This window comes from Chelon labrosus (genome assembly GCF_963514085.1).
Source record: "Chelon labrosus genome assembly, chromosome: 11".
Classification (NCBI taxonomy): Eukaryota; Metazoa; Chordata; class Actinopteri; order Mugiliformes; family Mugilidae; genus Chelon; species Chelon labrosus.
In genome coordinates this window covers 9,029,906-9,043,393 of record NC_140344.1, presented here as the reverse complement: position 1 = coordinate 9,043,393, position 13,488 = coordinate 9,029,906, and the positions used below count along the sequence as shown (strand labels likewise).

Genomic DNA, 13,488 nt, shown 5'->3' with positions numbered 1-13,488 from the left:
CGTGACGTCACTTCCGCTGAGTCTGCGCCCTCGCAGCCTGTGGTTAAAGAAATACATGTATATTTAACACAGACTGAATTATAAAAGATATTTATGTACAGTCTATAAAATAGTATTAAAGTAGAAAATTTAAACAATAAAATAATTTTCACCGTAGGTTTTTTCTAAGCATAGCAGAAAAGGATTAACGTGTCAGCTTGATTGTTCATAGCCTACTTTCAGAATTATATATATGTAAGAAAGGGACAGTACAGGATTGAAATAAAGAATAAGAATGACCTCAGTAATATAAGCAACATTTCTAAAAGCTTTATGACTTCATTTGTAATATAATTTGTGGTTTTACTTATTTATTATTATTAATAAGAATGATAGTAATTCGGTAATTCTTCATTGAGCATTACAGCAGTTCTGGGTTAATAAGGTTGCAAAAGAAATGCAATTCTTTTTCAACCTATAAACCTTCTTATTACAACCTTATTACTGATCTTATTACTGACCTATAAGGTATGAAATTATGTATTTGCCTTTAATAAAGTTATTACATTTGTGCATTCCTTTTCGCAGGCGGCCTCGGCCGTCTTCGTCCCCCAAAGTGCAGACCTTTGTCTGTTCTTTCTTGAAACGTCAAACAGCATTGTATGTTTTTATTTCCATAAAAAAATCCCAACACTTTTAAAGGGAGTTAAGATACTCAGAAACTAGATTTGGCCACTGATGGAGCAATGTAAAAGGCAGATGAAAGTATGCAGAAACTTTTCTGTTCTCCAATAACTGTTACAGAAGCTTTTAAGAGCTTCCTACAGTTGGGTTAGTACAAACTTTACAAAGACTTCCCCGCCAAGTTAATCTAGTAAAAGAACCATTCAGAAGACTCTTCTCATGACTTCATTTCCCTACTTGGATTGTCCCTCAGCTGACAGCACATGGTAAAACCACATTTACTTTATTTCACTCTTGCGCAACCATCCTGACCGAACTCCAGGCTTGAAGAAATAAGTATTTTTGATTTACTTTAACTTAATACTAACCAAAAGCAACTGTATCTCAGAAAAAAAACTAAAACTTTTTAACTCCAGTAGGAAAAACAGTAGCCTTTACAAAACAAGGCTTTGCATTCAAAGTTTGTAAGCTATGACTGATCGATAACATTCAGTTATCCACAATTTAACACTCTAAAAATAAAACTAGCGTAATCATTCTTAGTTATTAATGTGTATGTATTTCTAATACATACAGTATGTACATTGACATAGAGTTTTAACCATCACCATTTTTATAAGTGTTTTTTCAGTCATTATGTATAGTGTAGGGATATATCCTATGCAGTATTTTTATTTTTATTTTGGACAATATCTCTTTCGTGGTTTCATTTGCAAGTGTTATTTTCACCTGTGTCTGATCTGTATTGTTGCACCCACAGCCAAAGGCAGCGTGCTCTGCAGGCCAGAGGAGGCACACTGAGGCCTAACAATCCTAACGACCACCGTCGATCATAAACCGCCAGGACAGAAGTTTTGTATTCGTAAAGGTAAATGAATGGCAGGAGTGGCCCAAGGCTTTCAGCGTTTGTCTAAAGTCGCTTTATAATGTTTGACTCCGTGGCATATAAAACAATTAGGATTCAGAAATAAAGCCCCCCTGCGAGATGCTGCCCCTTTGAAGAGTTTTTTCGTTTCTACAAAGAACACCCGTCAATGTACTGTCTGTCCATGATTCAGAGCATAGCATGTTGCTAGATGAGGCACACGACACAAATCTGGGCTTTAACAGACCTGTGAAATGTATCCCTCTGCAAACATAATGGAGAGGCAAAGTTCAAAAGAAGTTCATGGGTCACTTAGACAAAAGAACACAGCCACTAAGTCTTACCTTGAAAGAAAATTGCACAAGTTAGGTGTTAGCGGAACATATCGCAGTTTAGATATTTCTTCCAGCAAAGACAATACAGATTTCCAACAGCTATTTTAACTACTATTAAAACAGTTTTTAAAGAACTGGACACAGATTTGTAGCAGAAATTGTAATCCATCCATTTGGATGCTAGCTGATGGATTCATTAAGCAGATAAGGTATGTGCTTCTAACACTTATTTGTAACTTTATTTAATGATAATTTCAAATTGAAGGTTTTTTTTTTTTTACTGGTATATAACACAATATGCTGAGTCATGAAGTATTTGCAGAATGCTGAGAACATATGCATTTCCTGTTTTTGTGGAGCGTATCATTAGGTAGGAAATAGTCACTAACTCGCCCGGGAAGTCGCTCCAGCCGGGTGTGTCACATGATTGCCAACTTCAAGCTTAAAGGCTGCATGGGGAGAAAGCAGTTTTATAGGTGTTGCATGGGATTGTGGGATCAAACGGCCATTTATCTCGCTTCTAAAGGCCCAGTGTTGATGCCTGCAACCCCTCAGCGACATCAAAAGGATCAGTTTGTTCAGGTGAGTGGTCTGTGTGGGGGTGGGATGGATAGCACCACCCTGGAAATGGCCTTTTAGTTAATGCCTTTACGGGTCAAAAACAACTACAGCAGCAACCACAAAAAACACAGAGCCCAAAACAACTACATTCATAAGTGACTTAATAAGGTAAATGGTTTTTATACACTTAAAGCAGATCTGTTTTTTTTTTTTGTGTGCGTATTTTTTATTTTAGTTCAGCTTAAATCAGTGTTTTTACATTAGTATCATACTCTTTATAGGTATTTGTTTTGGGGTTTACTGTTTTAATGTGATCAGTGGAAATCAAATGTTAAATTAAATCCAGTCTAAAAGCTACTTCTGGGATAGACCTTCAGTTGACTAAAATACTGTTCAAACAGTTTTCTGGTCTTCTCCGAATCAGTCAACATTCTGTCCGGAGTCAGATGAGCCTGCAAGGTATTTTTTAAAGTTGTCTGAGCCCTTGAGATATTTCCTTCTGAAGTGTGTGTTTTTAAGACACAAAACTTTTGCATTTCTGAGACAAACCGGTCAGGGGACATCACAGTAGAGTAGTGAATACAGACTTTCTCTTTCTCTTGCATTTTAAGGCCTACAAAACATCACCTGATAATATCTGTTTGAAAAATACGCCTGAGGAGCAGAAGCTTTCCCCCCCACGTCACAAAGTAAATATGTAACCAGCTTGAAGCCGAGTAAAAAGATTAGGATAATTTTGTATTTGAGCAGGGTTTTATGAAAATCATTGCAAACAAAGGGGTTCAAGATCAAACTGCTTAGCTTAATTTCTGCTCATCGTCATTATCTGTAATCCACTCAGTCATATAGTGTCATTGATTCATAATAATATTAGATATTTAATTATTTACAACTGTTTTATGAAGTGAGTTACACTGCTTTGAATTAGGCTGACAAAGAGGCCACGTTTCAGTAAGTACCACTCACCACTAGATGGCGCCAACTAACAACACATAGAGTCTGCCTTAATCACGGCGAATGCTTTTGTGTGAAGTCTCTGATCGGGGTCTGAATAGATGTGGCATTAATCATAGCGTAGTTGCACAGACTCAGATTTCATCATGTCAGTTTCATTGTTATAATAATCAAGAACAAATAAGAAAACACTCCTTAAGGGTCAATGTCTCCTGGGTGGACTGAGTTTTAGTGATTTGTAGAAATAACCAAATGATCTTAAAATATCCTGTCAGTCATTTGATGTGGAGAATGTGAATTTACTGTCTGAGATTAGGAACCTTTACAGCAGCTCTATGGACGAAATGTTTCAGCCAGAAGCTCAGATCACCTGGTGAAGGGGCATTACTCAAAGAGAGCACATGACCTTTGCTGGAAAATGTGAGTCATTTGGGAAAGCTGCTGCATACAGTGACATCCCTCCCTCCATTCTTTCCTTCATGTGACTCTGACAAGACACACATAAACTGCGACCTCGCAGCCTGTGTGGGTGACCCCTCATGTGACATCACAGTGTTACAGCAGGTCAAGAATTCTCACTCTGAGGGACTCACAGGAGACTTTCTGAAGATAGCACTGTCACGGTGTGATGTCACCTGCTTCCTCTGGCTCCTAACCAACACATTAAGCTTACAGCTACATGCAACACCAATTAATTGGCCCTTTGAGCATTAAACTGCAAGGTAAAATAGGTCTACAATAAACTGTGTTGCTCCTAAAATCAGCAGCACAATGTGGCTAGAACACAGGAGTTTCATTTACCAACAAAAACTACTGTGGAAAATGTGCACGAGCTGGCTGATTGCATGCTTCTCGGGGAACTTCTCATCCAAACAGAAAGCAAACACTGAAAAGACACACACCTTTTTTTCTCTTTCTCTTTTTTTTTTTTTTTTTTTGGGGGGGGGGGGGGGGGGGGGGGTGGTCCGATTGAATCTGATTTTGCTGCGTTAGCACTTTTTAACAGGCTGCAGTCTCAGTTTTGGACCGTTGTGGGTCGCTGTGCGCCTTCATCCGCTGTAAAGGCGTTGTCCTTCTCCCCCTGCGCACCCTCTGCAGGCTCCCAGCAGTCAAACGGATTCACGATATTGTTCTGATCTTATAGAAAATTGCGGCATATTACACCATAATGTGGGGTTGAATGTACATGTAAAATAATGATAATGGCGCATGCTAAAGGCTACATATTCTGACTAATATCAGGCCTTTTCACAGAGTCAGAAGGGGACGGGTGATTGTGTGTCACGACTGCAGTGATTTATACCTTTGTCTGAGACGCTGCTGTTTCATCAGTAAGCTGGATATGAAATGTCAGAGAGCATTAGTCCTCTACTTTGCTTTAACTTTTAATAAAAATGTATAGTCTGAGAGAAAAATAAATAGAATTTACTGGTGAAAAGTTCAGCTTTTAAGTTGGCTTATTTTCATTTCTGGCATAGGCGCCCCTTACTCCTGTTACTTTACTTCTACAGCCGAGGAAGCGCTCTCACTGCAAAGTCCCTGCATCCTGCTGAGTGAATATGTGACCCGAGGAGCTCGTTGGCGGCGTTATTGTGCTGAGACACGGAAAGAAAAGGGGCAACGTCTGTGGAATCAGGGGTGTAAGTGTGTTGGGTAACATCGAGGGTCAAACACCGGCAGTGGCGGAGCTAGACTTTTATCCTTGGGGTGGCCAGGGGGTGGCCAAGGCTATTTCAGGGGGTCCACAGACTATAACAATGAATTTGTTTCTTGACTTATCAATTGCAATCGGAGTGTCAAATGTTGAAATGTACATACTAAGCACACAGGAGATCAGATTTGTGTATATATAATTTGCAGTTTATTAACAATGCAGAAAATGTAAAACACAACTTGGCAACAATTTTTCAATAATTAATTAATAATAACTAATTTTTACAAAAATGGTGAAAATGCACCAACACATTCATAGTTACTCACACAAACATCTCTCTCTGTCTCTCTCCCTCCCTCTCCAATATATCAACACACAGGCATCAATATATCAAACACAACTTGGCAACAATTTTTCAATAATTAATTAATAATAACTATTTTTTACAAAAATGGTGAAAATGCACCAACACATTCATAGTTACTCACACCTCTCTCTCCCTCCCCCTCTCCCTCCCCCTCTCTCCCTCTCCCATATCAACACACAGGCACACACACACACACAGGCATCAATATCAACACACAGGCATCAATATATCAAACACAACTTGGCAACAATTTTTCAATAATTACTTAATAATAACTATTTTTTACAAAAATGGTGAAAATGCACCAACACATTCATGGACTAGCTTCATGGAAGCTAGACGCCATGAGATGTAAGTTAACGTTAACGTTTGCTTGATGCCGTGGCTCTCTGCTTGTAGCAAAAAACAAAACAAACTTCTATCTACAAAAGTTATTTTAAACAGTGACTCATTAGGACACCACCGTAAAACTTACTTTACGACAAGGATTTCTCTGTCCATGAAGGATATCCTTCTTCTCCTTCTTTTTCTTTGTCACTTCGTTGATCTCCGGTAACAGGCAACGATAACCGACTCCAGTTCAAATCTTCCTCTTCTTCAGTGGCGATTCTTCTTCTTCTCCTAATGAAGGTGGCTCGCAACGCTTTGTGGTATATAGCGCCAACTACTGTACAGGAGGGACTTAGCAGTCAATAGGCTTCACTGATTTAAAAATGCAACTGGCTCCTTCCGACAAGAAGTGCGGTGCGCCGGTGCCGCGATATGTCAATCATCTGGGGTGGCATCTGGGGGGTCCAATCAGATTTCAGGGGGGTCCAGTGCTACCCCGGCCTCCCCTCTAGCTCCGCCACTGAACACCGGACAAAAGATTAACTGACGAGAATATGTTTCTCAAGTTTTTTTGTTAATTAATTAGTTATTTTATTTTATTTTATTGTGCTTTTCACTACTAGTGATATTGACACTGCTGATAACGCTGCTCAGCTCTTTAATGAGGCAAGTGTGATCGGACCTTCGGACGCGCAACTCTGAAGAAGGAAATAAAAAGGAAAACTATCGCTGTGTCCGAAAATGGAAGCAACTGGTGAATGTAAAAAAAAAAAGCGACCCAAATTGCAGCTCCAACACCTTTCTACAAACACCGGGAGTTGTAGTCCGCTTTATCCGAGGGTTGACACCGAGAGAAAAACCAAAACGCTGCGCTCTGCTCGTCTCTGCCAAACGGGCACAAGGGAGGGGGGGTCGATGGGAAATCAGGCTGTGTGTGTGACTGTGTGTGTGTGTTTGGGGGTGGTGGTGGTGGGGCTGGAGAGGGTTGGACTTAAGGCGACCAATGAGAAACTCGTCCGAGGTGGCTGCTTTGACTTACGACTTACAGCCAGTTTATATACTCGATACTCGCCATGAAAGGTACATTTAAACAGAACTGTGTGACCGAGGAGAGACGCGGAGAGCGAGGAGAGGAGACGCGCACACACTTCAGGCTCCACAACAACAACAACAACACCTGAGAGCTTACTCTCTCATCAGGGATCATCGTAGTTTTGCGGAAGGTTTCACATTTGTGGAAAGATTGTGGAGATGTCTCACGTCCAGATATCGAGTGCTGCGCTGGAGAGGCTGGTGGCCAGGAGGACATTCCCTCTCCACAGACGCACTGGCGTCTGCCGCAACCTCTTTGGACCGGTGGACCACGACGAGCTGAGCCGGGACATGAAATCCAAGATGCGTGAGATGTCCGAGCGGGACCAGCAGAGATGGAACTTTAATTTCGAGACCAACACCCCGCTGGATGGGGATTACGAGTGGGAGACCGTCTCCGCGGATAAGACCCCGGTGTTTTTTCAGGACTCTGTACAAAACGACAGAACCGGGGTGCCTGCGACGCCCGTCAAGCAGCATCCCTCGTCGGACTCTGATCTCCCAGAAACGCCCCGTTTGGATGTACTGGAGCGCTTGGTCGTGCCCGAGAGCAGCAGCACTCCGTGCCCAGGGGAGGTGAACCAGGAGAACCGCACAGACAAACTCAACTCAGGGAAGTCGACTCAGAGACAGGTCCCGTGTGCTAGACGCAAGAGGACGGCCACCACTGACAACAACACACACATCACAGGTAAATAATAAAAAGACCGTTAAAATCTCGTATAGCCTCTAGCGTGGCTTCAGATCTGTACCACAACCCTTCCAAACGATCATCTTATCTGTCGCTCTGTTCCCTGGGTAATTTAATTACAAGTGTACTTAACTGTTTTTTTTTAAATTATTATTATTTTATTTTCATATAGACTTCTTCGTGAAACGTAAGAGGCCTGCTGACAGAAAATCCAGTGATGCTTGCCACATCTCCATGTCTCCAATCCCGATGGAACAAACTCCACGAAAGAGGATCCGTTGAAGGTACGAGGATTTTTTTTAATTTATTTATTTCCCTTAATATTTAAAGTTAAATGTGACATTGTAGCTTACTTGGGTGCTCCTTATGTTTAATATTATTGGTTGAATTTAGACTTGTCTATTTATTGCCTCCCGACATGTTATTTCTGTTTTGCTTTAATTGCCGTAGATTACGTGAGCCAAAGAGCGCAGACAGTCTTATCTGGGTGGGGGAGGGGGTGGGAGAGATTGCGGTGGTGAAATCGCAGTAGTAGTGATAGTAGTAGCTGTAGTAACACCACAGTGGGTTGGGGGAGGGGGATGTGCGTCACGATGTGGCGGGAAAAGGCTCGGGTAAAGGGTGACGCCTGCTGCTGAGGTTAGATCTCCTGTTTCCTCAGAAAGCTGACTCGCCGTCTTTTTTCGGAATGACCATCCTTCCTCAGCTTACGGTGTTTTCTTCTTTCTCCAGGCGTTTCTTTTTTTCTTTTTTTTTTGTTGCACTATACGCCTTTACGCAATTCGGAGGCTCTCGGGGAAGCTGCCTATCCCCGCCACTTAAAAGGACGGAGAGGAAGCGGGGACGGTGTGGGACAAAGACGTCCGACCGGCCGGCTGCAGCTCGGTGCGCCCCGGCGGAGCGCAGCCTGAGCACCGGACCACAACTCTCAGGACTGAACGGTTTGGGGACGGGGAGGAGAAGAGAGGAGGACTTTTTTTTCTTTTTTTTTGCCGAATGACTTCTATCCAGTACAAATGTAGCATTCATTGTTGCTTTTGCATACAGCCACTCGACAGTGTTAAATGTTTTAACATCTGTGCAATCCTAAACTTCTTTAAAAAGAATCGTCTACACTGGCCAAAAGTGTACAGCTTTATAGAGACAATAGCTTATAAATGTTTATTTCTGTTCTGGTTGTTTCTGTTAATGTATATTTTTTAAGTTTATTCTAACTTATAATTTATTTATGTTTCTTTGCATTTGTTAAATGCCTTGTTGATTTAGCCAAAGGGCATATTTTTTTAAGTTTATTATTTACGATTTTTGTTGTTGTTCTTGTGATGTTTTGCAATCATGTAGCTTCCCCCATAGTAGTTCACACTTGAAAAAAACATAGATTTCTTTGTGTCTCTGAGCCGTTTCGTTTGTGTGTTTTCATAAAAGTGCCCTAATTATGTATTGCAAAAGATGGGAATAAAACGTCTTTCACTTAAACTTAAAGCAGATTTGTTTGTGTGTTCTGTCCAGTTTGGCCGATAGCCTACTTCTTTCTTTTCTTTCTTTCTTTTTTTTCTTTTTGTAGGACGGTCATGTGTAAAAATAGTCTGAACTGAAACTGAGATAAGAGACGCTGACGTCTTTGTGTTGTCTGGTTTGCTTGAGACACCACAGATCTGCGTAACGTTTCATTACCTAGAAAAACACTATTATGAAACTTAGTTGTTGATCATATTGTATTTTAATAACACAGTAAACACCCACAAAAATCCATGTTGTGTTATCGCAGCCGGCTAATTTACAGACAGGTACTTTACTTTTCATTGCGCCCGTGTCTCCCTCCATGGACTCGGGCCTTGCGGGGGGAAAACGCATTCAGACGCGCAGCCTTATGGCAGCTGCGGGATATAGGCTAGGATTTAAAGGCCCTTTCGCCCCTCTAAAGAAGCAGCAGCTGCCTTTGGATCCCCGCTTTGTCCGCCGCGAAGACACCCCCACATCCACCCCGCACTCAACAAGCCCTCTAAAGACCCACTCACACACACTGTTTACTCCGCCGTAGATACACCGGGCGTGGAGGCCACCTGCCAGAGCTGGAAAAAGAAAACTACTAGTCTTTGTAATTGTCCTCGTCTATTGAAACAAACCATTCAACAGGTCATACTTGCAAGTTTACCCTTAATTGAAAGAAGCCAAACGCAGCGTCTGAATGCGTCCCCGCCAGGGCCCGGGCTGCCTTGTCAGTGCGCAGAAAAACAAAGCAGCATTTCATAATTCCCCATAAGTTTCTCCTGCCGTCTGAATGGTTTTGACTGTCTGACATGAACGTGTTGATAAAAATGGAGACTTTTGATGGCCAGAGTGACTTTGTCAGCGCCATGCAGCCATAAGCTCTGACGGAGCTTGTTCTGATTTCCAACACAAAGCGCTCTCCGGCTCCATTCTTTCCTTTTTGTTGCCATATGGCAAATCCATGTAGACATAGCCAAGACCTATTCAGTCAGCCACAGAATGTCCTGCATCAGAGAACAAAAGACACTTTGTCTGGCTGCTCTATTGATACGAATGGGCGAAAAAAATATTATAATTAATCTATGGCTATATCCAGCTAATTAACGCCCATATGCCCGCAGGGAAGCAGCGGGGCCATTCAGTGCAGTTTTAAATTCTCAATAGTTTACATGTTAAAGACAACAGCTGTTTATGTGTTACTTTAATGAAGTCCCCTCGATGTTGGATACTGGACACATTCGGGGGGCTCCAGTCCCCCTCAGTGCTAAAGGGGTCATCTTCTTTTATTTCTCTCTACAGCTGTGTAACTATATAGAAATTTGTCCGAGTAAATAGGACTTGAAGTCGTGCTCATTTTCTCCAAAAGGTTTTGAATCTGAGCCATTCTGGGAGAGGTCAGAGGTTAAGGCCTGAAAATCAAAGCTTGTCCTTAAACAGAAGAAATTATACTTTTGTTTGAAATCATTTGAATCAAGCTATCCAATAATAATACGACACTTTTTTTTGTCAGTTTATAGAAACATATATAAATGATCTAAATGCTGTGTGAATTTTCCAGTTAAATGGTCTGGCGCCTGTGGTAATTATGACTTAATTCAGCCCTGTTGTACATATGATGCACGCACAGGAAAGAGATGACAGCTAGCATACAGACCTCATTAACATGCCCTCTGCAATAGAATATCATTAAACAACCAGCTGCTGATCATGGGCCCTACAGTCTCCTGACCTTCAACTCACATCCACAGTTTCATTTGTCACAGCCGTCAGCAGTACATGCCGACTTCAAGCTTCAAAACATCCTCATCTACCAGCTACTGTGGCCTCTCTTTATCAAAATGAGCTATGTGATCTTTAAGTCTGTAATTATATACAGACTGTGAATACCAAAAGGACTTTCAGAAAAGCATTAGGCCTTATGTATTTCTTTAAAGGTCCAGAATACTTGAAATATTTCTTTATATAATCAGGCCTTTATTGTTTTCAAACTAGCATCATGCTGCTATTTCGTATTTAAATTTTAGTCATGGTATATAAAATAAAAACATATATTCACTGCTTCAAAATAAACTGTTGTGATTTAACATTCATTCTGGGCGAGGAAATTGGATTGCCAAAAAATGAACGAATAAGTCGTAAATCCCGTTTTTATGACAGTATATTGAAGTTGAGAATAGTTTCCAACCGTTAAAAAGTAACGCTTAGCTACAAGGGAACCTGTTTTAATTCTAGTTATTCATTTCTGATCAATTAAAATGCGTTTTATTTCCGAAATATTGCTTCTTTATGAGTCCGGATAATCTAGACGCAGTCACTTTGTGATATATATAACTTTATAGCACGCGTTTTGTGAGAATGTAGCAACAAAAATATATAATTTCAGAGAACACATTTTCCACTCAAAACACACAATTAACGGGACAGTCAGCAAGGGCTGCAATTAAATATAGAAAGGAGGAAAATCAGCCAAGGGGAATTAGCATTTTCCATGACCATCTGGCATCGGAGCAGGCGACAGGGAACAAAGGAGAGCTGGATGGAGAGGAGAGGCGAGTGTGCCATCGCATTGACCTGCAAATGAGGCTTTGTCACCGTGTTAAAGCTCCCTGACCCCCTTTACCCCCCTCACCGAAAAACACTTCTTTTTTTTTTTTTTTCTTTAAACCTATAGCCTAGCGTTACGAATGGGGGCCTGAGTCCGGGTCTGTGTATGTTTAGGAGCTGCAGACCAAAACTGTCAAAAAGGAATTAATGACGAAATGAAACCCCTGTATTTCTGCAGGCCTGTTTGTCTGCTTATCTTTAAAGCTAAAGATGATTGCATCTGACAGCAATTAATGAGTTAGGCCATTAACGTGGATCATCAAGGGAGAATTAAGCCCCCTCATTTTCATTTGCAATCATGTATGAAACAACATTAATTAGTCGAATGATTCCGAACTGCAAATTAGTCTCTGACTTCCTGACGCATGGGCCTGTTGAGCTTTACGCACCAAAAGTCTCTAAAGTGCAACTTTGGCGCATATCCTGCGCAGGCGCTTGCATTTATTAAAGTAATAACATTTTGAAATAATTGAATAGTTTGTTCCATATTCTTAAATGGTTCCTGTTTGTTTCGCCTCGAAGTTTTCACCCGGAGATGGCCCGTCCATTGCTTTTCAGCGTCATGAGTGTCTGCGTAATTGTGCGTGTGTTTCGTGCGTATTTTGAAGATGGATTGTTGGACACCTGCCCCCCTCCTGCCCTCCACTGATTGTTCATGAGTGGGCAGACGGAGACCTGACAGGTGATTGTGATTGCGCTGAATAAGCCCTACACACATACTGCACAGTCAAAACAGTACGAACACAGTTTGCTACGGGAATTTAAAAATGTCCAAACCACAAAGTTGAAGTAAAATTAAAGTAAAATTAATGTTAAAAAAACCCTTCAGTCCACAAATATGTATAAACAGAGATTTTCGTTGAAGATTATGGCGAACACTTTATCTGAGCATTGCACACTCCTCTAAGGATGATGACAATGATAACAAATCTGATGAAATGGAGCCACATCAGAGCGTCAGTATTAAACAGCGTCAACTCTTCCCGTCATTTACGCTCGTGAACATCGTGGTGACACCCAAGCAAATTTGGACACACTAAAAAGGAATTACTGGACATGATTTCTAGGTCAAGTTATTTTTAGTCTGGGTTCTACCAGATGCAGACGTTGTCCCAATGTTTTCTTTTTTCTCTCTCCCTCTCTCTCTCTCGCTCCTCTCCTGGGCCTTTTTCTCTTTACATCCACTCAGTATTCATGCCCGCGGATAACAAAGAGCACGGCTCAATCCACGCAGGAGGCGGTGTGACAGGGAACTCGTGGCAGCTTTTCAAATATCTTCTTTCTGTGCGTCTCCTCCTTTTTTTTTTTCTTCCTTTTTGCATCTCGACTTTGGCCTCGGCTGGAGGAGGAGGAGGAGGAGGGGGAGGAGGACGGAGGGGAGTGAAACAGCCTGCCACCTCAATCTTTAATTCACTTTGCTCTCCCCACGCATCAAGGGGATCGGATTTAATGCTGCGCAGAAGAAAAGGCGGATCCTTTACAATGTTTCACAACGTGATGAAGCGAGTGACCCACTGCGTTCGTGCTGTGGGGTGCTGCAAAGAAGCGGAGCATACATTTTACCTTATAGAATAGAAATAGAGGCTATAATTATATATATTATACTGTATTAAATAGGTCAACATCAGACTTCAGTCCATTAAAAGTTGTTGTTTTTAAGTCAGTGTACATTATGAGCCAAGTTGGGAAAAGCTGCAGTCTGTAGTAGCTTTGAGTTTCAAAGAGTTTGGCATTGACCTTGTGCCGTTAAAGTCTGTAATAATGCAATGCAATTCATGGACGCAGACATTTTTTAAAAAAGTATTAATATTTAAAGTGATTTGTGTCCCAGACAGAATACATTTTTTTCTTCTAACAAGTGTCCCATATCAGATTTTATCC

The 13,488-nt window shown here is 41.4% G+C and overlaps 1 protein-coding gene across 1 annotated transcript; it reads left to right on the top strand.

Annotated features, from left to right (window-relative positions):
- Positions 1-6,669: 6,669 nt before the first annotated feature.
- LOC311496056 (uncharacterized protein) lies at positions 6,670-8,983 on the top strand. Its single transcript, XM_084555795.1, has 3 exons — positions 6,670-7,512; positions 7,685-7,796; positions 8,245-8,983. Exons 1-2 carry the CDS (start codon positions 6,981-6,983, stop codon positions 7,792-7,794), a joined length of 642 nt encoding a protein of 213 aa, XP_084411921.1. The 5' UTR covers positions 6,670-6,980; the 3' UTR covers positions 7,795-7,796; positions 8,245-8,983.
- Positions 8,984-13,488: the final 4,505 nt, after the last annotated feature.